Source organism: Piliocolobus tephrosceles, chromosome Y (genome assembly GCF_002776525.5).
Source record: "Piliocolobus tephrosceles isolate RC106 chromosome Y, ASM277652v3, whole genome shotgun sequence".
NCBI lineage: Eukaryota > Metazoa > Chordata > Mammalia > Primates > Cercopithecidae > Piliocolobus > Piliocolobus tephrosceles.
Window position 1 is genome coordinate 13,221,066 of NC_045456.1, and position 26,221 is coordinate 13,247,286.

The window sequence follows — 26,221 nt, forward strand, 5'->3', positions numbered from 1 at the left end:
TGATGTGCATTCCAAGTCTGAGGCACTTGCAGTACATGAAGCAAAGAACTGTCAGTGCTAAACTGGGTTCCAGAAAGGGATGGCATCTTGGGATACAAGCGTAGCAGTCATTCTCAGAGAGGCAGTACATGAAACAAACAAAAAACTGGATGGCCCTGTCGTTATTTTTATAAAGCAAAGTTCCTTCTCTTGAGCAGATGCTACTACCATGCTTCTTGTACTTCCCGGCCTGTGCAGCCAAGAGCTAAATAAACCTCTTTTCTTTATAAATCACCCAGCCTTAGGTATTCTGTTATAGCAACACAAAATGGACTAAGATACACATCATGAGAGAGGAAAGGAAAGGAACAAGAGGGAGGTGTGAAAACATTTACTTCATTATTTTCCATCAAAACATCTGTTTATTAATTTTCCATTTTAAAGAAGTATTTTCCTCATAAGTCTTGAATCTATAAGAAAGTTTCTTCAAAAGATGTATCCAATGCCTCCCACAATGTGGGGCTTCACTGTAATCTGTCACTAAAGACTCTCCTGCCTAGGAGAGTGATTAGAGTGAGTGCTAGAGGGACTGTAGGGAACATCTGTGGACACTCACCCATGGATACACAGACAGCTAATAAGTAGCAAAACTGCAGAATGTCTTAGGTTGTCCAGTCACCTGTCTATCTCTCTCCCCTTTCATTCATTATTCTGTGCTCTGTTCTAGATGTCTGGACTATGGACAGGCAGAGGTGTGAACTGTGATTTGTTGCCATTCCCGGTTTGTTGCAAGGGACTCTCAAGATTATCTAGATCCTCTTCTCAATGAGGACCAATCTGCCCATTCACAAAAATGTTAAGCTGTAGGATTTCCCGACAATAGGCATGTGTGATTTCCTTTTACTGAAGTAAAAACAAATAAGCTTTTTTTTTTTTTTTTTTTTATCCCGAGGCATGGAAATTACATTATGACAGTTAAGAAGAGGCAAAAGCTGCTGTTTTGTGATATTGGGTTTTTTTTGTTGTTTTTTGTTTGTTTGTTTGTTTTGTTTTGAGATGGAATCTTGCTCTGTTGCCCAGGCTGGAGTGCAGTGGCACAATTTCAGCTCACTGCAACCTCTACCTCCTGGGTTCAAGTGATTCTCCTGTCTCAGCCTCCCGAGTAGATCAAATCACAGGTGCACACCACCACACCCAGCTAATTTTTTGTGTTTTTAGTAGAGACGGGGGTTTCACCATGTTGGACAGGCTGGTCTCGAACTCCTGACCTCAAGCAATTCACCCACCTTGGCCTCCCAAAGTGCTGGGATTACAGGTGTGAGCCACCATGCCTGGCCTGATATTGTTATTTATAAATAACAATATAAGCTATATATTTGTGTGTGTGTGTATGTATAGTCAAAAGAAAGATAACATTTTGCATAAAATTCCCACCCATGTACCACTATCTGCTTGGTGAATCCCTGTTCATCTTTTAAAACCCACTTCATATTTTACCTCCTTCAGGAAGCTTCTCCCTGTCTCCTCTTCCCCTACATAGCGTTGATTATTCCCTGTGTCTTTGGCATGCATCTTTCTTACATTGCATTACAGCTTGTTCATTTTTTTTTCTTGAGATGGGCTCGCCCTGTTGCCCAGGCTGTAGTGCATTGGCATGATCATGGTTCATTGCAGCCTCAGCCTTCCAAGCTCAAGCCTCGGCCTCCCAAGTAGCTGGGACCACAGGCATGTGCCACCACTCTTGGCTAATTTTTTTATTTTTATTTTTGGTAGAGATAGGATCTCACTATGTTGCCCAGGCTGGTCTCAAACTCCTGGGATCAAGCGATCATCCCACTTCAGCCTCCCAAAGTGCTGGGATTACAGGCATGAGCCACCACACTTGGACTTGTTCATATTTTCTCTCTCAGAATGAACCATAAGATCATGGAGACAGGGGCCAGGTGTTACCAGTACTTGTCTCAGGACCAAGTACATAGATGAACTTAAATATTTGGTGAAAGAATGAATGGCAAAAAAAAAAAAAAGGAATGAATGGCATTTTAATTTCTCCAAAAAGATATTTTAAAGAAAGCTAGAAAATAAACCATACTAAGTTTCTTTTAGAAGAAGGAATGGAATGAGTACAAATAAGATACTGTTGAGTCATGTAACAAAAATGATATCTATACCATTGTAAAACCTTGGTAAAAGTGGAAGAAGTGGGATGCACTATAGATATCAAACCAAAACCCCTTCCTTTTTGGTAGCATACAGGCAAAAGATTTAGAAAATTGGCTGAACTTCACTTACTACATCTGAGTATTTTGTCTTCACCTAACACAATTAACCATTTACAATGTAGACACTTGCATAAAGCACTATGCCAGGTGCTATGGCAATAAAAGAAAAGATCTAGTTTTGAGCAGCTACTATTAAATCATTCTTACATGAGTTTCCCCTAAGCACTCGAGTCACATAATTTCCATTGATGTCAGAGTGAAAGCCTGTTGCATATCATTTCCCGTTAGCACTGGAAACGTGTGCTTGTCCAAGTCTTGCTCCACCATCCTTGCCGCTGTTGCCCACACAGCATTTTATTCATACCTCTCTGAGAATGATTTTCATTTATATTCTGGTTATCTATATATGCCTCTATCTTCTAATACATGGCTCAACAAAATAAGATCTGCAGGCCAGTGCTGGCCTGTGACCTGTTTTTCCAAATATGGTTATGTTGGAACACAGCCATACTCATTCCTTTATATATTGTGTCTGATTGCTTTTGCACTACAGTGGTAGATCGAGTAGTTGCAACAGGGCGCTTTTGGCCCACAAAGCCAAAAATGTCTACTGTTTTACCCTTAATAGAAAAAGTTCGCTGATCTCTGTTCTAGTATATTGAGAGATCCTTAAAGTCAAGGACTGTGTTTGATTCTTTTTGGTTTTAGCTGAAAAGTCAGTACATTTAATGGAATCAATGAATGTTTGAGTCCTTTTGTGTGCTGGGTGCTGTTCTAGGTGTTGGTGGTACATTCTTCAAACAGCAAAGCAAAGTCTCTGCTTTCACAGAGCTTATATTCTAGTGTTGAGGACAGTGGGGACAGAAGGAGCAATAAGCAAACTAAAAGAATATGTCAGTAATAAATATTATAAAGAAAAATATGTGGCACATATACACCATGGAATACTATGCAGCCATAAAAAAGGATGAGTTTGCGTCCTTTGTAGGGACATGGATGCAGCTGGAAACCATCATTCTTAGCAAACTATCACAAGAAGAGAAAACCAAACACCGCATGTTCTCACTCATAGGTGGGAACTGAACAATGAGCTCACTTGGACTCGGGAAGGGGAACATCACACAATGGGGCCTATCATGGGGAGGGGGGAGGGGGGAGGGATTGCATTGGGGAGTTATACCTGATATAAATGATGAATTGATGGGTGCTGACGAGTTGATGGGTGCAGCACACCAACATGGCACATGTATACATATGTAACAAACCTGCACATTATGCACATGTACCCTAGAACTTAAAGTATAATAAAAAAAAAGAAAAAAGAAAAATAAACCGAGATGGGGGAAGAATTGCCACGATGGGTAGGTGGTATAGTGGTAGAAGGGGAATTGGTTTTATATGGGTTCAGAGAGAAAGTGACACTGGAGCAGAGAGTCATGTGGATTCTGAAGAACTTGCAGGGGCGAGCAGGGGATTGATGTGCTTGGCATGTTTGAGGAGTCAGAATGAGGCCATGTGCCCAGAGCAGAGAGAGGAGTGGGTAGCATGGGAGGAAGTGAGCTCACTGTCTGAGTCTTTGTTTTCTGGGGCTAGTTTATTCTGGTGAATTTCTCTCTGGGTGAAATGGGAAGCCCTTACAGGGCAGAGCAAGAGGAGAGGCATGTTCTGTCATGTTTTAACAACAGGCTCTCTGGCTTCTGAGTGGAGGATAGACTATAGAGGGAAAGGCAGGAGTGAACAGAAGCCAAGAGATTGTTTAGAAAGGTCTTATGATAGTCCACATAAGAGATGATGCTGGCTTGGCCCGTGATAATAGAGATGAGGTGATGTGAACCCCAGATTCTGGCTTCTTCAGCTAACTCAGTGCCTGGCACACAGTAAACATCTGTTGAAGGAATGAATAAAATGTCAGTATTTCCACTGAGGTCTCTCCAGTGGAATCCTTTCTAGAAATTCTCATCACACTTCTTTGGGATGGAATCCTGGCACCTGCATTAAAAATACAGTCATCATAGTTCTCCAGACATAATTTGATGCTCATCCTTCTATTGAGATTCATTGGTAGGCATTCTTGTTTTATCCAAGAACAAAGCAGACCAAAAGGGCTATATTTTTCCTTTAACTTATATGCTTTTGATGAGAAGGTAGAAGAACTTTGATTTAAAGATAATTCTACATTTTTTTCTATGATTAACCAAAATAATTATTAATAGGTAAAAAACTTCCCATTTCTTCTGAGCCATCTATAGGAACAGGTAACTGAGACCAAGTGGGGATGATATGTTTCTTACAACAGCAACCCTAGGGTTTCCATTGCAGGTTATAGAAAGATGTACAAGCTTTAATATTTCAAGTCACAGTTGCTCTTTTATTCTTTCCTATGTAGTAAATACTAGCGAATGGTTGAAGATTTTTTAAGATACCAGACTTTTATGAAGCCAGTAGCTATTTAATTTTTAACAGGCTCAGGACATACTTTATACTTTTAATGATCAGTTACCATTCAGTTGGTAGCAAGATGAGCATTAATTTCACCAAAGCACCATATGGTATTTCTGAGGGATGCTATTTCAGAAGGGGTCAGGGTATTCTAGAAACCGTAAATTTTGTAAATAAGCAGAGGTATGAATACAAACAATTGATTGTCAGAATCACTAAACATAGCTTTGGATGTGAAGCCTTCCCATAAATCCGGCTGAGAATGCTCTCCCCACCACCCCCGTGGGTGATTTGAACCTCCCGACCACTGGGTGAACTGCACTATTCTCCCACAGCCTGCAGTGGGCTGCATCTAATATTCCCATCACTGGTCTGCAGACCTCTGCTAATGGTCTTGAAAGGGGGAAGGTTCAAAGTGGCTTGGTTCCCAGGCCTGCTAATGAGCATGAGGCCTCTTCACCCTTAATGAACTGGGGTTTGTATGGAATTCCTTCCACTACCCTTTTTGATGGGAAGGCAGACGAGAGTTCACAAAAGCACTCAGGTCTTTATGGCAAGGGGAGCAGGCAGCTGGGCCACCCTCGGGTGGCCTGGAGGGGAGCAACAAAGCTGGCAGAGGTCGTACCCAGGCCAACACAGCTCTAAGTGTGAGGCTGGACCTCCCGCCAGCCTGACCTGTTGCTGGCAACAGTGACAAGCCCATGATGGGAGTTTTTTGGCCGAAAGGGTCCCTCAGCAGTTTTGTAAGCCTCCTTAAATTGTAATCATTATCATTGTCATACTGTAATCGTTATCATTGTCGTAACATAACTTATCAAATGAATATGATAACCACTGAAATCCTTATTCTAATTAACTAAATTGTTGCTCTAAATATTAGTCATTGGTACTCAAACTTACTGCAGCCACCAAAAAAGCCCCCAGATATTTTTCTCCGCTTCATTCTGCCTACCCACGTCCCACTGCCGGATTATACAATAGAATTATTCAGAAGCATAATGAACACATGCCAAAAATATTGCCTCTATCACAATCATCTTTGTGAAAGTCAATGTTTTTTCTCGTGAATATATTTTGGAAAATGACATCCCACACTTAAACACGATCATCTCTGCTGAAATCCCTGCATTTGATTTCATATACATTTCGTGTCCATTTCTATAGTTACTGCCTTCCCACTGTTCTGAAACCTGGTTTGGTATTGCAGAGTAAAAGTCCTTAAATCTCATATACATTAATATGTAAGTTTATACACTCAAATTTATAAAAGATTCTATTGATGAGTATTTCTACATTTTAATTTTCTGTGCAAGGTTAAACCTGACTCTGACACAATAAGATTATTCTGATTAAATACAAATTATAGAAATTACAGTTTCAATTACTTTCCAGTTTTGAATAAGGCCTTTTAAAAAACAAAATTGCAAAAACAAAATTGCAAACTTTCAGTTACTGAACTTCGAGGAAATATTAACTGATATATGATGGCTCAGGATGCTTTTTCCTCCTTTTTTCCCCAGTGAATAGAAAGAGAATTATTTGGAATGTACACACACTTACCCTTTCATGACCTGTGTTTGGAATTATTCTGAGATGCATTCAAAGCTGACACCCCCCCATGGTTGACCTCCCTGTGCCTAATCAGATCTTACATTCTTGTTTCCAGATAGCTGATCAGCTTCCTTGGGTTTTGCTGATGACACAAGAGAGCTTTGCCTGAAGATGGAAACACTGGAGTCAGAACTGACCTGCCCTATTTGTCTGGAGCTCTTTGAGGACCCTCTTCTACTGCCTTGCGCACACAGCCTCTGCTTCAACTGCGCCCACCGCATCCTAGTATCACACTGTGCCACCAACGAGTCCGTGGAGTCCATCACTGCCTTCCAGTGCCCCACCTGCCGGCATGTCATCACCCTCAGCCAGCGAGGTCTAGACGGTCTCAAGCGCAACGTCACCCTACAGAACATCATCGACAGGTTCCAGAAAGCATCAGTGAGCGGGCCCAACTCTCCCAGTGAGACCCGTCGGGAGCGGGCCTTTGACACCAACACCATGACCTCCGCCGAGAAGGTCCTCTGCCAGTTTTGTGACCAGGATCCTGCCCAGGACGCTGTGAAGACCTGTGTCACTTGCGAAGTATCCTACTGTGACGAGTGCCTGAAAGCCACTCACCCGAATAAGAAGCCCTTTACAGGCCATCGTCTGATTGAGCCAATTCCAGACTCACACATCCGGGGGCTGATGTGCTTGGAGCATGAGGATGAGAAGGTGAATATGTACTGCGTGACCGATGACCAGTTAATCTGTGCCTTGTGTAAACTGGTTGGGCGGCACCGCGATCATCAGGTGGCAGCTTTGAGTGAGCGCTATGACAAATTGAAGGTTAGTGCGATCCGCCTTAAGCCAACCCCTTTCTGCCAGAAAATGTCATGGAAATAAAAAGTGTATTCACTGCTAGCTACATGACAGGTGAAGGTTTTCTCCTCACCTTTGTTATCTGATTAGTTTTAGCATGTTTTTGGCAGCCTATAAATGTTACACAATAAGGGTATCTTGTAAAAGTTGACTGCTGCTTGTAATTTTAGTGTTGTCAAGGTGAGGGCAAATTTTAAAAATCTGGATCATTTTCAATCCGTGCAGTTTTTCTGGATCATTTTCAATCCTTACAGTTCTTCCAAAGAGAGTGCTGCCTCTCTCTGAGAGAAAGAAAGAGAGAGAGAGAGAATGACAGATAAAATCTGGCTTTGGGCATTTGGGGAACATTTACTTTCTCACTCATCTGGGAAAACTAATTCACTCTCATTGTACCTGTATCTAGTTACTGCACAAACAAAGGAATAGAAAGAAGAATGTCTGTAGCAAATGTGGGATTTTAGAGGACACGTGACCTTTTATTCCTTGTGTAAATGATATCCAGCTTATTGGTGACACGCAGTGCTCTGACAATCTCAGGTTTCACGAAAGAATTCCTTTTCGTGTAGACTCTTTATTCAGTAAGGTTACAGTCAAGACTATTTGAACTTCATTATTTACATGAAATTATTAACCTAACTCCAGCTTGGGGAATAATAATTAATATGACTATACGTGAAATAAAAGGATCACTTTCTAGGCAGGGCATGGTGGCTCATGCCTATAATGCCAGCACTTTGGGAGGCCGAGGCAGGCGGATCACTTGAGGTCAGGAGTTCAAAACCAGCCTGTTGGCAGAACCCCATCTCTACTAAAAATACAAAAATTAACCAGGTGTGTTGGTGGGTGCCTGTAATCCCAGCTACTTGGGAGGCTGAGGCAGGACAATCACTTGAACCTGGGAGGTGGATGTTGCAGTGAGCCAAGACTGCGCCACTGCACTTCAGCCTGGGCGAAAGAGCGAGACTCTGTCTCAAAAAAAAACAAAACAAAAAACAAAAACAAAAATTACTCTCTAGGTATGGATGGAAAGCACCAGGGAAGAAATAAAAAGCCAAGTCTCCAGATGTTTGTTCAATTTCAGGTAACAGTGGGTCTGATTATTGAAAACTCAGCTGAGAGAGTTTGAGTGAGATACTATGTTCACCAGCTAATTTTGGATCACAAGACACCAATTAAAAGAAAGGAAGTATAAATTAAAAGCTCTAAGTAAATATATATTGAAGTCCTTCCTCTCGGGATAAACACATACCATGTTGTTGAGCAAACAAAATGAATCACATGATCAAAAGAGTGTTATCACTTAGAAAACAGTGTCACCTTTAACAAATGGTTTCTATCACCTCTCCTTAGCACTAATGGGTGGTTGTGTTTACTGGGACCACATAGTTTATTTTGTGACAGTGGGATTAACGGACCACATCTGGGATTTGGCTTTGCTATTTCTTGACATGTTGAGGGAAACCGATATGCTGAAGTGAATTCCTGCTTCTCAATGTCACTTGGGCAACAAAAGCATCACCTGGGTAGCATGTTTCACTTCAAATATCCAAAGAATTACTGGTGCAAATCCATCTTTAAACCATGTAGAGGAAGTCAAGCACAAGGACTCAGGTGACACAGACAACGGAAGACAAAGGATGACAGGCTTTCCAGAACAGTGCATGGCAGCACCGGAGAAAAGTACCACCAAAGTTAATCATAGTAAAGGCAATGCATGTATGAGCTGTGCCTCTAGAGCAAATTCTGCAGAAATTGATAAGGCTATTAATTTTTACAAACCAAGGTAATCTTTTTTCTTTACCCCTTTTTTTGTTGGTGGTGGAGCTGAAGGGAGAATATTTAGGATAACTGAACAGAGATGTTTGATTTTTGTTTTCCAAAATGTAAACATGCCAGATCTTTGTTTCTTTATCAAAAATGTTCCTTTGATTGGATTTGCACTACCTTTTAATGATTGTTTGTTGAAACACCACAATCATAATGATGTTCAATATTTAACAACTCCTAGGCTTGATATTTATTTAAATCTTGTAGTCAAGTTCTGCTCAGTACTCATGGCCTGTCACAGCAGAGTTATTAAATATTTACATAACATCTCCAAATTTGTGAAGAAATCCTGTCATGCTCTAGCATGACATGAAGAGAGTTTCGTTTTTTTGATAAAAAAATGTTTTTTTAATCAAAAAAACGAAACTCTTCAGGTACAAGCCCTGCATACTTTAATTGAGCCAGTGGCTTATCGGTTGTTGTACTGTCACATGGAGGGCCTGACAATTAATGATGTGGTTTCTTTTTATTTCCTAGTTACAGAAATATAAGCATATAAACAGCATCCAATGCACCAAAACACATTTACAGCCATTCAACAGGATATACTTATGAGCATTTGAACAAATAGCTTACCAACATAGCATGTTTGTTTGAAAACATGCCACTTATGTTAGAATTTTAAAAATAATAACAGTTATGACATTTGGATATCTGATATTTCAGTTATCACATACTTATGAACATATGTACATCTTTGTTTTATTTAAAACCTAAGGACAATATAAATGTTGATTTTTGAAGGAAGTAATAGCATACCAAGAGGACCAAAACCAAGGAAGTATGTTTCTGTTAATTACTACTTTGGTCTGAAATGTACTCTGAACATGCATTTTTCTGTAGCTCTAAGATCTCATATAGATGTGGACTTGTGATGATGTGGGAACACAGATAAAGCATGGAGGAATTTGAGGATGCTTTCATTGATAAGACAATAAACTTGCTTTATTAATTTGCATATGTAAGGACCCCAGTGTCTTTGGAAACATTTTTGTTCTTCTGTTAGTAAAAGTCCATTATATGAAGAAGGGAATTCTGCAATTATTGTGAAGAATAATTTCTTGTAATAATACTAAACTTTGGGGGACATATTTTACTCATTAGATCTCAGTATAAGAGATGTGCGTTTATATAAAAAAATCGGAATATCATTTTGTACATTACGATCTTTTTCTAAGTGTAAAAGAAGAAAAGATAAAAATTCCAACATGTAGAACTCGTGCAAATAAAATCATCCACATCATGTAAAATAGCATCATGTCAGTAATCTAATGCTTTTGGAGACTATGCATTGAGAGGCACTCATGAAATATTGAAGCAAGGCGAAAATTAAGGTAGCATTTCCTAAACTCTACTAAGATAAAAAGAGAAAAGTTTTCCTGCCAAGTGCAAAGGTCTCTAAGTGGAGCGTATCCATAATGTGGACTTATCTTTACATCATTTTAATTGAATTTTTAAGAAGCCTCTCAGTCCTTCAAACTTGGAGGAAAATTTTGATTTGTGAACCACATAACATATAAGAGAATTTAATATAATTAATGCATTCCAGAGTTTTCAAGGAATTAAAATTCAGTAGTTCCTCTTTTTCTGTTCCAACATACAAGGTTGGAGCTCTTGTTTCTTTTCTCTAATTACACCTATAACAATATACAAATTGAAAAAAACTGACCTTTCCTTGCCTTTCAGTTTCAGCATAGCCCCTTCAAATTAGCTGAAGCTGAAGTTCCAAACTATTGTTTTGCTATTCTTATTCTAAAGGCTGGCTGAGGAAGTTTGTTTGTATAATGCATGTGTCAATGGATCATCCCATTATACTTTTTTAATAGTTTGATTTAAAAATTCCAACTAAAGCTCAGCATTTCTATGTAGCACTTTTTATCTGGAAGTGAAGACATGAGATTTCATTCTTGGGTTTAATTTATAGATTGTAAGGTTCTGTGTTTGAAAAATTTTTCCCAGTTTGCAACTAGGAAAGTTGTAAGTGTTTACTGAGCTAGACTTTTTTTAATTAGAATTTCTGTAACTTGTTTCTTCTTTGAAAACCAGTAGCAGGCATAGTGCAGGTTCTAGTGCTATGGTGTGTGATGCACACACATATCTGCATATACATATACATACATGCATTTATTTAATATTATAATCTTCCTGAATCTAAATTGGAGACAAATTCAAGTGACCAGTATTTTCATTAGGGATATTTCATTCTGCAGGCAAGAGATGACAACAAACATAGCAATAATAACTATATTCCGATCACTCAAAATATTTTATCTATTCCTTGAATGTTTGGTAGATGGGTACAAGTCAACTTCGAACTTGGTATATTTTTTGTGGGAAGAGTCTTATCTTGAAGGGTTTTTTTTTGAAGTTACAAATATGTGTATTTTTTTAAAATGTGTCTTTCTGTTTATTGATTTCTAGTTTAAATCCCTTAAGATCAGGGCTCAAGATAATTGCATATGGTCTCACTTATGGATGCAGTATCCCTTAATAAATATTAGAATAAGTTTATTGTATCTTCAAAATTTCCATAAGCTCATTAATGTTTTCAGTCTGTGTAATCAATTAATGACTAGGAGAGGTGCACTTAGGCCTTCCACTTGGAGAGTGAAATTTTCTGTTTTTTTTTTTTTAAACTTAAAGTTCTGGGATACACGTGCAGATTTATTACATAGGTATAGATGTGCCATGATGGTTTGCTGTACCTATCAACCCATCATCTAGGTTTTACACCCCACATGCATTAGGTATTTGTCCTAATGCTCTCCCTCCCCTTGCCCCACACCCCTGACAGGCCCCAGTGTGTGATGTTCCCCTCCCTGTGTCCATGTGTTCTCATTGTTCAACTCCCACTTATGACAGAGGTCATGCAGTGTTTGGTTTTATATTTCTGTTTCAGTTTGCTGAGAATGATAGATTCCAGCTTCGTCCGTGACCCTGCAAAGGACATGAACTCATTCTTTTTTATGGCTGCATAGTATTCCATGGTGTATATGTGCCACATTTTCTTTATCCAGTCTATCATTGATGGGCATTTGGGTTGGTTCCAAGTCTTTGCTATTGTAAATAGTGCTGCAATAAATATATGTGTGCATGTGTCTTTATAGCAGAATGCTCTATAATCCTTTGGGTATCTATCCAGTAATGGGATTGCTGGATCAAATGGTATTTCTGGTTCTAGATTTTTGAGGAATTGCCACACTGTCTTCCACAATGGTTGAACTAATTTACACTCCCACCAACAGTGTAAAAACATTCCGATTTCTCCACAGCCTCGCCAGCATCTCTTGTTTCCTGACTTTTTAATAATTGCCATTCTAACTGGCTTGAGGTGGTATCTCATTGTGGTTTTGATTTGCATTTCCCTAATGACCAGTGATGATGAGCTTTTTTTTTTCCATATGTTTGTTGGCTGCATAAATGTCTTCTTTTGAGAAGTGTCTGTTCATATCCTTCACCCACTTTTTGATGGAGTTGTTTTTTTCTTGTAAATTTGTTTAAGTTCCTTGTAGATTCTGGATATTAGACCTTTGTCAGATGGGTAGCTTGCAAAAATATTCTCCCATTCTGTAGGTTGTTGTTGCCTGTTGACTCTGATGATAGTTTCTTTTGCTGTGCAGAAGCTGTTTAGTTTGATTAGATCCCATTTGTCAATTTTGGCTTTTGTTGCAATTGCTTTTGATGTTTTAGTCATGAAGTCTTTGCCCATGCCTATGTCCTGAATGGTATTACCTAGGTTTTCTTCTAGGGTTTTTGTGATTTGGGGTTTTACATTGAAGTCTTTAATTCATCTTGAGTTAATTTTTGTATAAGATGTAATGAAGGGGTTCAGTTTCTGTTTTCTGCATATGGCTAGCCAGTTTTCCCAGCACCATTTATTAAATAGGGAATCCTTTCCCCATTGCTTGTTTTTGTCAGGTTTGTCGAAGATCAGATGGTTGTAGATGTGTGGTGTTATTTCTGAGGTCTCTGTTCTGTTCCATTGGTCTATATATCTGTTTTAGTACCAGTACCCTGCTGTTTTTGGTTACTGTAGCCTTGTAGTATAGTTTGAAGTCAGGCAGTGTGATTCCTCCAGCTTTGTTCTTTTTGCTTAGGATTCTCTTGGCTATATGGGCTCTTTTTTGGTTCCATATTAAATTTAAAGTAGCTTTTCTAATTCTGTGAAGAAAGTCAATGGTAGCTTGATGGGGGTAGCATTGAATCTATAAATTGCTTTGGGCAGTGTGGCCATTTTCACAGTATTCATTCTTCCTATCCATGGGCATGGACTTATTTTCCATTTGTGTCCTCTCTTATTTCCTCGAGCAGTTGTTGGTAGTTCTTGAAGAGGTGCTTCACATCCCTTGTAAGTTGGATTCCTATGTATTTTATTCTCTTTGTAGCAATTGTGAATGGGAGTTCACTCATGATTTGGCTCTCTGCTTGTCTTTTATTGGTGTATATGAAGGCTTGTGATTTTTGTACATTGATTTTGTATCCTGAGACTTTGCTGAAGTTGCTTATCAGCTTAAGGAGTTTTGGGGCTGAGATGATGGGGTTTTCTAAATATACAATCATGTCATATGCAAACAGAAACGATTTGACTTCCTATGTCCTGTTCGAATACCCATTATTTCTTTCTCTTGCCTGATTGCCCTGGCCAGAATTTCCAATACTATGTTGAATAAGAATGGTGAGAGAGGGCATCCTTGTCTTGTGCCGGTTTCAAAGGGAATGCTTCCAGCTTTTTTTTGCTGAGAGTGAAATTTTCAAGTCCTCTTCATAGCTCTGTCATTTTGCTTGCTTTAGGCCTTTTGAACCTATGTTATTAAGAACAATATGGTTGGGCATGGGGGCTTACACCTGTAGTCCCAGCACTTTGGGAGGCCAAAAAGGAGCATTGTTTGAGCTCAGTTGTTTGAGACCAGCTTGGACAACATAATAAGACCCCGTCTCTACTAAAAATAAAAATTCAGCTGGGCATGGTGGCATGTACCTGTGGTTCCAGTTACTCTGGAGGCTGAGGTGAGAGGATCACTTGAGCCTGGGAGATCAGGGCTGCAGTGAGCAGTGATTACACCACCACACCACTACACTCCAACCTGGGTGACAGAGCAAAGACCCTGTCTCAAAAACAAAAAAAAAAAAAAAAAAAAAAAAAACAATGAAAGTTAATATAGGTTTTTTGAGAGGTCATAAAAATTTAAGTTAATATGTGTTTAATAAATTAAGGTAATATGAACAGTAACAGTCTCTGCCTTCATGGAGCTTATAGTCTAGTAGGGAATTCCAACAGCTACTAAATACTTTCTCTGTTGATGGTGGCGGGAAGTACATTGTGCCCAAAGCAAAGGTACTGACCCCAGCCCTGAGAGATGGAGAAAGGCTTCCCTGAAAAGGGACCACTGCACCTACCATTTCCAAGCCTTGTATTAGAAAACAATATTGAATTTACTAGATGTCTATAAAATCCCTGTTATCAGTCATTCCTTTTTAACTTTTTACCATGTATGATGTTCTTTGTGTAACCCTATATAAGTTTTCAAACTTGTTCACAATAATTCCCAGTTGATTTTAATCTAAAATACAGATACACTATATGATGTTTCACCATGTGGTATGTGAATAACTCAGACATATGTCTTCTAAAATGTAATTATATGGAGTTTCACCAGTTCCAACTGACTCCAATATGCAATTCTGTTTGTACTAATTTCATGGCAGCATTTGTTTAGTCTGCCATATAGATATGTATTTTTTCTTTTATTTTTAGTTAGACACTTAATAATTGCACATATTTATGAGATAGTCTGATATTTCCATACATGTATACAATGTGTTGCAATGTATATTTTTAATAGTTTCCATGTGATTAAAATAAGATTTCCAAATATTTGTAAAATATATTAAAACTATATTTTAATTTTATTAGTTTGGTACAAGGATATTTATGATAGATAGAATAAAAGAAAACATCTCCAGGTATATGTTCTTAATGGGAAATTCAAGAGAGCTTCCTTTTCCCCCTCCTTACCTGTCTATTTTCTGAATGAGTCTTCTCTCAACTCCTTCACCTGCAGAGAGCAAGGTATTATTGCCTAGTGATTTTTTATTGTCGGAATCATTCTTGGTAAGCTCAGAGAGTTTGAAAAATGCACAAACAAGTACACATGGTACCTCTTCATCATGTGGCTGTGTAAACGTAATTCTTGGGCACCTTGTTAACGTTCCTGTGCTATATTTTACTCATCTATAAAACAGGGCTAATATATAGTACTTACTTTCGCAGAAAATTGGGAGAGCAAAATAAAGTGAATAAAGTGTTTCATGTAAACCCTTAGCATTGTGCCTGGCCTACAGAAAGCCTGCAACACATGTCAGAACGACTGTTAGAAACCAGGAGGCAGAATGTGTAATGGTTAAGTGTGTGGACATTGGATGTAGACTGCCAAATATTTTTTAACCACTGCTTGTGTTATGTGTATGTGAGATAAGAGTCTATATTGTTGCTTTAATGTGTCTTATAGTTCTGTTTCTGAAGCACCTGCCAAAGGGCAGAGACGTGACAATTAATAAATACTTGTTGATGGACATGTGCAGAATTGATGCGTTAGGCGAGTGTTTTGGGATTCGGAGGAGGAAGAGATGAATCTGCTTTTGAGCAGACAATAAACCTTGCTTCAGGGTGGTGGGATTTAAGCTGCTTTGACAGATCTGTGGATTAAGCATCAAAGAAGAGTGAGGTGCTCTGCGGGAGTGAGACCAGCAGAGACCTGTCGGCAGGAATAGGCAAGACAGCTTTGGAAGTTTAGACAATCCTAGCTAGAGCACAGGGTGCCAACTGGGGAGCCAGGAAAGAGGCTGTTGGAAGAGTCACCTAGAGGGAAGGTCTTGAAAGTCTTTAAATGCAAGGTTAAGGGTTTAGGCCATTTTTACTATTTTCTATAGAGTAATAGTGAAGTTTTTTTTAATTTTAATTTTAATTTTTTTTAGAGAGAGAGAAGTTAATGTATATTTTCTGAAATAAATTTCAAGTGAGAATATAAGAATGGATAGGGTTACTGTGTTCATGGAAGAAATAAAAGGGGGAAGAGACATTCACATTACTTTAGATTTTGTAGTCTCCTTTTTAATTGGCAAAAAGAAGTAGTATCACAGGTCAAAAACTACCACCCTGTCAACAGAAACATGTAAAAGTGTGAGATTCAGGGTCTTGCTCCTTAAAACTAGGAAGAAATAGGAGGTGTCGTTGCTGATTGGCTCTTAGGTCCAGACACAAATGTGATTCTTTTCCTGCTTCTCTAGGGCAGTAAGACACAGTGGGGACAATGCATGGTTATTTCTCCTGGCTTTTTGATTCACAATAAGGAGAATGCTGTTCAAACCTCCGAATGCCCACTATAAACCAAAATAATGTTTTAGAGCCAGAAGCAACCTTGGAACTCATGTCATTCCATCCTTATTCTGCAGATGAGGAAAGTAGGGCTGAGAGAAGTAAAAGAAGTTTTCCGCAATTACCTAGTGGGTTAGTGACTCTGAACTAGGACTAGAGCACAGTTCCCTGCTGTCCAGTTTTATGTCTTTCCTGCTACTTCCTACTGCGGTTAACAGTGCCAGCCAGCACAGGCAGGATTGCCTTTCGAGTGGTTCTGAAATTTCTGACATCTCTTCTGATGTTTTCAGGAGTAAACACAATGATTTTACGGTAATTTTTAAAAACCCACTTGGCCTGGCAATAAACCACCATCATGGGTGTAGGATGATGCCTTACCGTGCTGTCTGGGAATTATTGCAGAGATGTGGCTTTGGAGTGATGCCTCCAGGGCCACCAAAATAAGTTGCCTAGAAGATGTTCCCATGCTGACATTTTCTATAGCTGAGCCAGTGTAGATTTGGTTGTCTTAAAGGGCCAGACTTCATGCCTGGAGCTGTGTTCATGTACATGGACCCAGACAACCTCGGGGACACTGCAAAAGAAAGCAGAGTTAGGACAGTGATGTCAATGAGGAAACAAAGGAATCGTGGTTGCAACTTAATAGGCTCACTAATTCCCTTCTTAGGATAATTGTTTTCCTGAATGTCTTAATATATACATTATTCTTAGACTGGTAAATTTTTTGACATCGCCATAAAGTGGGCATAAGTAGTCTGAGAAAGTGAATGTGGCTAAAGATTTGATTTATTTTCAGTATGTGGCATAAACATTCTGGAAAAATCTGATACAAATGCAATTGCAAAAATCCACTTAAAATGTAATCACTTTATATTCTGGACTTTTGGGTATGATACAATGTTGTTGCGTACCCATGAGGTATGGCCTTTAAGCTGACAAAGGAAAACACGTTTTGCATGTCTCATCAAAAAGGAAAATGCTTGTGAAGTGCTGAGCATGGTGACTGGCACATAGTAAGTGTTGGATGTACATGAGGTATTATTTTATCTGGGCATTTACTGTTACAATAAAACCTTCATTGGTGTAATCCAATCGTGGATTTCTTGACAGTATCATAAATTACTCAGTGGTTATAGGGCTGATATGTGTTTCTGGCGGCCATGGGAAACTTTGAACAACTCTCAAAGGAATTATAATTGGGTGGAAACTTTGATTTGTCCTTTCTAAACCAAGCTAAGTAGTAAAATGAACTTTTAAGAAGCAGTGAGTGGTGAATTGAAAGAAATGGCTTTAAAAACAAGGCCCAATTTGAAGTCTGGGGATGCGGGTGGCAGGGACAGAGGGGAGCAGCTCTTTCATGTTTCCGGTTAATCTGATTGGATCAGCACCACAGGTGCTGTCAGAGCACCTCCAGCTGTTTCCAAGAAAAGAAAAGCTGGCATTTGGGTTTATACTATGGCTGTCACATTTATACACATCTAGACAGATGAGGAAAAGATGGTTGACATGATACACAGGAAGCCTAGACTAGTCAGACGAGCTCAGGGGGCTAGCTTTCTTTTTTATTGTAGGGTTTCCTTTGGTAATGTGAGTAAATGATGAAGCAAGTTGGGCTGTTTGTTAGCAGCTGTCTCAGAATAGGAAGAGGGAGGAACTTCAATATCGACTGGGACTGGAGGAGGAGGAAAGCACTGAAGTGAAGGAGTTGTAGAAGAAGGCAGCTTCCAACCCCTCCACTGTAGGGACCCTGGGGTGTTTTGTTCCCTGTGCTCTCTTCTGTGCCAGTTGTGCAGAGTGCCTAGAATAGCGATATCATAATCTGCCTCCTCCCTTGTATCTCTTTTGCTATTTATTGAGGGGGAAAATCTGGAAAATATGGTTTTTATTTACATTGGGATAGACTAGGTTCTTATTACTGAAACAATATGGAAATCATGAGCAGCTTCTATTCCTTTTGTGCCTTTATAAATATTCTTTTCCCTAACTGCTTTATCAGATCCTGCTTTTTAAAAGAAAGAAAGAAAGAAAAAACCTTATTTGTTTACTCAGGGAATATTTTATGTAGGTACTATGAGATAAACACTGAGTAAACTCTGGGAATGCAGAAATGAATAACAAAGCTAAGTTGTTGCTTCCATGGTCTAGAGTTCATTATAACATGTAATAAGATTATATAGATAGGATATGAAAAGAGCTCCATGGAGCTTAATCAATGAGATAATTTTTAATGTGAATAATAATAAACAACCATTGACTTTGGTGTTGATATCTGGAAATTGCCTAATTCCAAAAGCTGAAGTGAAAATGCATTTCAGTAAAAAGCAGCATTTACAGAAAGCAAACAGTGACATTCACACTGTTCAGTCCTTTGGAGTTGCAAGTAAGGGCAAAATATGAAGACTCCAATCCATGAAAAAAATCCAGCTGGACACTTTCTTATGAAAGGTCTACTGTTCACGGGCTGGACTGCTAGCCCTTCTCACGTGCTTTCCTCAGAGGTCTCCATTTCCTTCCTAAACAGGGCTAATAGGTCAGATAAATATCCAGGCTCACAAGCAGTTTATGTCATTTCCACTCTGAAAGGATCCATCCCTAGGAAGATATTATGAGAGGCAAACTTGCGGAAGTGCTATTGTGTTAACCAAGCCAGCTGGTGGGTTTGCTTTATCGGTTATGGAATTTTTACCAGCTTAGGTGTTAGGATGAATATCCTGACCTGGTAGAGTGTTTATTTCCCCCTTCTTTGACCCTTGACACAGCTGTTTAGAACTCAGTCACTCTCGGTTGACATGGTCAGATTCAAAGCCAAGAAGAGTGAAATGGGCAGGCTTTTAGACTCACACACTGAGTATGGCCTGTGTGAGTGAGTCTGAAAGATCTAGGAGACATGGGGAAGCCGTATGCACTTCACTTAAGGGGCTTGGAGGGAGATGCTATTTTTGCCTCTGGATTGCTGATTTAAGCTCTAGAGGGTCCCAGCAAACAAGGGCCTCACTTATTTATAGTGTCCAGCTTGTTAATTGGTTCTAGTAGCTCTTTCATTGTAAATACCCTGACTTGATCATTACAAATTCTATGCATGTAACAAAATATCACATGTACCCCATAAATATGTACAAATATTATGTATCAGTAAAACGTTCATCTGATAACATATTAGGCAAGGCCATAGGGCTGCCTCCATACCACTAGAAAACTGTCTTGTAGGTCAGGGCTGAGTGGTAGTACAGGAAGGTGGAGTAATCTGTCAAGATGCTGCTTTACATTGTTTTGAGATGTGGTTCAAGGGTGCTTGTTGATCAAACACCAAGAACCAGCTATTATCAAGAATAATAACTAGCATTTGTAAATCTCCAGATTGACAGTTTGCAAAGCACTTTCAAGTATTATTTGATCCTTGGAACAACCATGTATCTCCTACAAAAATATGGGAATGATAATACCTGCTCATTAGGGATCTTGGGAGGATTAAATGAGATAATATAGGTCCAAGTGTCTAGCCTAGCATTTAGTGAGTGGGAGCAGCTGGGTAAATAGGAACCATTTTTAACAATGCAGAACATGAGGCCGTGGAAAATTCAAAAGCATAACTACAGTCAGATGACTACATTTTGGAGCTCAGACCCAGAGACCCCATTTTGCCCCTGACTAATCATCACCTATGATTAAAGCAGAAACAACTATGGTCCAAACATAGCACTCTTAAAAAATTAGTGAGAAAGAAAGAAAGAGAGTTAGAGTATGGAGACACGAAGTATTTTTGCCTTCACTTTTGACACACAGGCTCCCTGGACTGAGCAAAGAAGTATCCTTTGAAGTGGTGACTATGATTGAAGATGATCTAGTTTCCATTCTAATATAAATAAGTAAAAATACAAAGTTGAAATATGGAAATCCATATGGAATCATTTTATTTACTTACAGTAACATTGAATTATCCAATACTCAATAGTTTCTCTGTGCCTAAGTGTTAACATAAATGAATGAATCTCTGATGATCCATAAAATCATTTCATCACTAGAAATGTGATTATTTACCCTGGCTTAAAATGTAAATTTATAGTCTTGGTCTATGAGTTCAACATTTCAAATGTCTTAAGAGACCAAAATGAGTTAATATTCATATTTAGTTATTCATGCCAAAGCGTGGATACATATGAAAATGGTCACCAAACTTTTCAATCTGTTATCCATTCCTCTTTCTCGGATCGCTAATCAGTCAGAATTGTAGATTTAAACTGGTTTCTAAAACAAAGATATCTCAAATATGGTTGTGCACAAAACCACTCAGGGTTCATACGTACATATATGTCTGTGTGTATATATAAATATATATATATATATTTTGTTTGTTTGTGTTAGAGTCTCACTGCATAGCCCAGGCTGGAGTCCAGTGGCGTAATCTCAGCTCACTGCAACCTCCACCTCCCACATTCAAGCGATTCTCCTGCCTCAGGCTCCTGAGAAGCTGGGATTACAGGCACGCGCCACCACGCCCAGCTAATTTTTGTATTTTTAGTAGAGACGGGTTTTCACCAGGTTGGCTAGGCTGGTCTCAAACACCTGACCTCAGGTAATCTGCCCACCTTGGCCTCCCAAAGTGCTGGGATTACATGATGAGCCACCATTTATAAGATTCAGCAGATCTGAGGCAAGTTTAGAGTCTGATTTCAACTTGTGTCCTGGCCTTGCCATTTTAGAACTGTGTGAATTTAGGGGAAAAAAGCAAAACTAATTTTTCAAGCCTTAATTCCTCATCAGTAAAACAGAGGTAATAATTCAGTAATAACTCCATAATGCTTGTCCCCTGGGAAGCCCTGGACAAAGCATAGTGGTTCCTCTTTCCATTACTGTTGTTATTCCTTGAATGCTTCTATCTTTCCCCCGTTATTCTAAATTTTAAGCCTTTTCTGTAGTTATATGGACAACACAGTTGGCCCTCCATATTTGTGGGTTCTGCATCCAAGGATTCAACCAATCATAAATCAAAAATATTTGGGGAAAAAACAATTTAAAAAATAATAAAAATACAAATAAAAAATACACTGTAACAACTATTTATGTACCATTACATTGTATTAATTATTATAAGTAACCTAGAGATGATTTAAAGTATTGCAGGATATGGGTAGATTATATGCAAATATTATACCATTTTATATCAGGGAGTTGAACATCCCATGGATTTTGGTATCTGTGGGAAGGTCCTGAAACCAATCCCCTGCAGATATTGAGGGATGACTGTATATGTTCTTATACAAAGTCAAACAATACAGTTTATGTAAGTGAATCCTCAATCCTTCCGGCTCTTCCTCTACCAACTCTTGATTATTCTTAAAGGACCAACTCAAACCTCATGGAGGGACTACTCTAATTTAACTTTTAATAAAATTATCTAATCTCCAACATTCCCTATTTTTTTAACCACTCCTTCATAATTACTTGCTGTTTGTGTATTATTTAATATTCTTTGGGCCAGGTGCAGTGGCTTACGTTTGTAATCCCAGAACCTTCGGAGGCTGAGGCGGGAGAATCGCTTGAGCCCAGGAATTCAACACCAGCCTGGGCAACATAGTGAAACCTTGTCTCTACAAAAAAATGTAAAAAAAAAAAAAAAAAAAATTCCAGGCATGATGGCACACGCCTGTGGTCCCAGCTACTATGGAGGCTGAGGCAGGAGGATCGCTTGAGCCCAGAGTTTGAGGCTACAGTGAGCCATGATCACACCACTACACTCCAGCCTGGATGACAGAGAAAGACCCTGTCTCTAAAACATATTAAAAATTTAAAAATAAACATACTTTGGGCATAAGTCTTCCCTCCCCAATTGTGTTTCAACTTCTCAAGCCCAGTGACTGTATTTTGTAGTTCTTTCATGTCTGATTACTCATTTTTCAATGACCAGAGCATTCTGAAAAGCTACAAAGTATTTTATCAGTAGTAAATAGTTGTTGCAACAAGTGGAAAAGCCTGTAATAATTTAATTAGATTATAGTCTGTATTGTATAGATAGAAGTTGCCCATCAGATAAAACAAAGGAAAATCCTAGCCCACCAGTCATTCTTTCAAATTTTAAATACATAGTCAAGCAAAATAATGTCTTTCAGGTCTCTGCACTCCCTTCTGAATCTACAAGTTCCTTCTCAATGATTTCTTTCAAGAAAGTCTTATAAAGAGACCATTTGAATTTTTAAAACTTTAGTTCAGGCAGCAGTGATCAAATATTTGTGATTCACAAATGATAGGATAAAATAATACTATGTACTTATACAATCGGCCCTCCATATCTGTGGATTTCACATCTGTGTATTCTACCACCCAAGGACTGAAAATATTCAAAACAAAAATAACAAATGGTTGCATTTGTTTGTACTGAACATGTACAGACTTTAAAAAAAATCTCTAAACAATACAATGTGACAACTATTTACTAAGCTTTTACATTGTATTAGGGATTATAATTAATCTAGAGATGATTTAAAGTGTATGGGAGGATATACATAGGTTATATGCAAATACTATGCCATTTTATATAAGGGACCTGAGCATCTGTGGATTTTTGTATTCATAGGGGTCCTGGAACCAATCCCTTACAGGTACCTCGGGACGACTGTATATATTTTGTGTGTATATTTTGTTCCCTACTACCTCAGAATAGAGCTTAATTCCACTTTGAGACAGGATGGTAAGGAATCATGAGGACCATAGGGTAAACTTAGCAATATACAATTGCTTAGTTTTCAAAACTTGGGAGAGGGAGGGGCTGCCACTGGCACACAGTGGGTCAAGGCCAAGGATGCTGCTAAACATCCTGAATGCACAGGACAGCCCCCCAAAACAGATAATCATCCAGCCCCAAATGTGAATGGTGCTGAAGCCGAGACACCCTGAGTCGAAGCAAAGCATCTTTGTTAATGACATTAAGAGAAATGCTCAGTTTTACTCTTAGAGGCATTTACCTGCTTGTGTGACCCCCAAACCAAATCTATTTTGAGATGTAGAGAGCTGAGACTTTGCAAAGCTCCCCTCCCGCCATCTGCAGATGCCCTGAGTGGCAGCCTGGCAGCCTGGAAGCAGCCCCAGAGTTTTGTGCACAGCGGGCTTCTCTCACCCATGCCCCCAGCCCGACTCTGAGCAGTCTGGGCCCGCACATGCCAGCCTTCAGGCTGTTTCAACAATATTTAAACCTCCAAAGGCTTATGAAATATTCTTTAATCCCTTCCCAAAACATGATTTAGGTGTATTTGATATTATCTGCTATCCCCCAGATTTCCTAGTGTTTGCAGCTCATTTTCAGGACTACCTTCCAGGTGTAGCCATCTGTGTCAGACAGGAGAGCCTGAGGCTTTCCTCCAAGTGGGGAGTCTGCAGAGAACAGGCTGGCAGCTGAGATTTTCACCCAAATGGCTTATATTTGATGTATAATAGTTTTAATTGTGATATATTAAAAGTGAATTATTTCCATAGATCAAAAGTTAACTCATTAAATCTGTTAGTCTATTTTAAGTTGGTCTTCCAAAGGAACCATTTATATTTATACAGCATTGCGTCTTCATCCTTGCAAAACTGTGGATTCTAAATTCCTCAAGTCAGATACTTGGAATAGCATAAATCAGATGTGAGTCTTCATTGCTGAGGCTGAATTTATTCAGTCATAATTTCCAAGTGTTTGTTCCTGCTGGAAGGTACTACTTGTTTCACAAAAAGTTCATGTCATAAAAGTGCTGAGCTCGAAGGGCCATCATGCATATCTACTTCAGTGGTTCTCAACCTGGCTACACAGGGATCACCTTGGGCAGGAGCCCAGCCCAATGGGACAAGATCTTCTGGGGTGCAGCTCAGGCATTGGGATTCCCCAAAACTCCCCCAAGTGATTCTAGTGTGCAAACTTGGTGGAAAAAGTTGATTCTTTTCCAGTCCCTCAGTTACAATGCATAAACTGAGGGTCAGATTAATTCGTAAAGGCAGAAGTCAGCAAACACTGTAAAGGACTAGCTACTAAATCTTTCTGGCATTGCAGGCCGTATGGTTCCTGTGGGAACTGCTCAAAAGCAGCCATAGGCAATTCAGAAACAAATGGATGTGGCAGGCTGCCAGTGAAATTCTATAAAAACAGGTGACTGGCCAGATTTGGCTCATGGGCCATAGTTTGCCAGCCCCTGGTTTAGATCTCACAGTTGGTTAGTAGAAACCATATGCTAGGCCACAGATAGACCAACCTTCAGCAAATGATCTTCCTTCTACTAGATGGAGTTTTCCTGTTTGAAGTAGTGTCTATAACAGACCCAGTTTCTGTAGAGGTTAAATAATAAATACCTTTATGTAAGTTAAGGCAAATATCTTAGCATAGGTACTCATGGTCTAGAGTGCAGACATTTTCATTATCTGTGTCTTTATGAGAAATCTGCATTTTGATGGTATTCACCAAATTTAAAGTAATAATCACAGTATATGTGTTTTACTAAAGTAATAACCCAGACAATAATATTCCTATCCAAGAAATTTTTTCAGCTAGAAAGTCAGAAAATGAGACAGTGTGATCAGACCACCAAAGCAAGCAAGAAAAAAAAATCAACTAAGGAAAATGGAGATCTGATTTTCTTTTCACCCAGTAAAGGAATCAGTTGAAAATCTCTCAATTCTTCCTTATTGTGCTGATGACTCATGGGGAGATATTTTATCTCAGATTTCTTTTGAATACATCTGAGTAAATTTGAATATGAATTATATCTAATAGCTAGAGATGTTTCCTACAAGTCCTTGGGAAATAGCATGGACTAAGGCTGAAGAAGTAGAAAGAAAGCCATCACAATTAATGTGGAGAGTTATGTGTTTGGTACTTATGACACTTTGGGTATTTTTCACCGTTTGTATAGCCTTTCTTCCAAAGTACACTCATAAAAATAGGGTTCCTGAAATGTTAAAAAGCCACTGGATCTGGTCATTTCATTTTCTTTGGAGATTAATTTATCTCTATTGGGCAGTTACTTCATATCTATGTTTTTCAGAGAAAGTTACTCTACTTCTTCCCTTTTATATCTAAATAATACATTCAATAAAAGTGTTTCCTGTCCTGAAAAAAAAAAAAAAAACTGTTATTTGCAATTATAAAATGGTGTTCAATCAATGATTTCCCTGAGGGGATAAACACTAGAGATGGAAAAACAAAATCAATTTGTTTTTTACAAATTGACATCCCTCTGTATGATGCCATCATTGAACTGGAGTTATTGATAGGGGCTTTATAGAGAGGAGTACCATAGAGGGGAATCATAGAGAATAACATCATAGAGAGGGGTATCATAGAGATAATAACTGCATAGACAGGAGCCTCATGGAGAGGGACCTTTGAGAGGGGACATGGAAGACACAGTGGTAGGTTAAAATAATCCAGTAATCAATTTGGCCACATAAATAATAGTGATTATAATTTATGAGGGTTTCCCATACTAATTAAAATACATGTAATAATGACAGGTCATTTTCATAATTGTACATTTAAGTCATGCTATTTTTTTCTCTTCTTGCCTAATTCTATGATATGTGTGATCATGGCCTTACAACTTTTAGAAGATACTGGCAAATGTGGTTGCAGTGAACTGTTTTTCCCTGAAGCTTTCTGCAGTAATCCTCCTGGCATTATTAAAGTTTCCTTAATCATATTTGGTTAGAGGTGATTTGCAGTCCTACCAACCTTAATTTGAATTTTCTCTCTGCCTCAGATAAGCTTGACTCTGGGGAGGTTTCTGAACATCTTTAACTTTGAGTTCCCAAATTATTAAGTGGGTTCAGCTATAACTGCTTTTCATGGCTTATTTGAGAATATATGAGATTGTGCTTTAAAGTAGAATGCCTGGTTTGTTCATTAGTTCTTTTCTTTTCTTTTCTCTTTTCTTTTCTTTGTCTTTCCTTCCTTCTTTCTTTCTCTTCCTTTCTTTTCCTTTCCTCCCTCCCTCCCTTCCTT

General features: G+C 38.8%; 1 protein-coding gene across 2 annotated transcripts in view; it reads left to right on the forward strand.

Moving 5' to 3' along the window:
• Nucleotides 1-26,221, forward strand: part of MID1 (midline 1) — a 234,464-nt gene that overhangs the window by 111,660 nt on the left and 96,583 nt on the right. Inside the window, exon 2 of one of the 2 annotated variants that reach the window (XM_026449811.1) lies at nt 6,307-7,022. In XM_026449811.1, the coding sequence (XP_026305596.1) occupies nt 6,363-7,022 (660 nt within the window). In that variant the 5' untranslated portion in view covers nt 6,307-6,362. Of the gene's footprint in view, nt 1-6,306; nt 7,023-26,221 lie in introns of those variants that run through there. The other variant, XR_002728299.1, reaches the window with a different exon arrangement.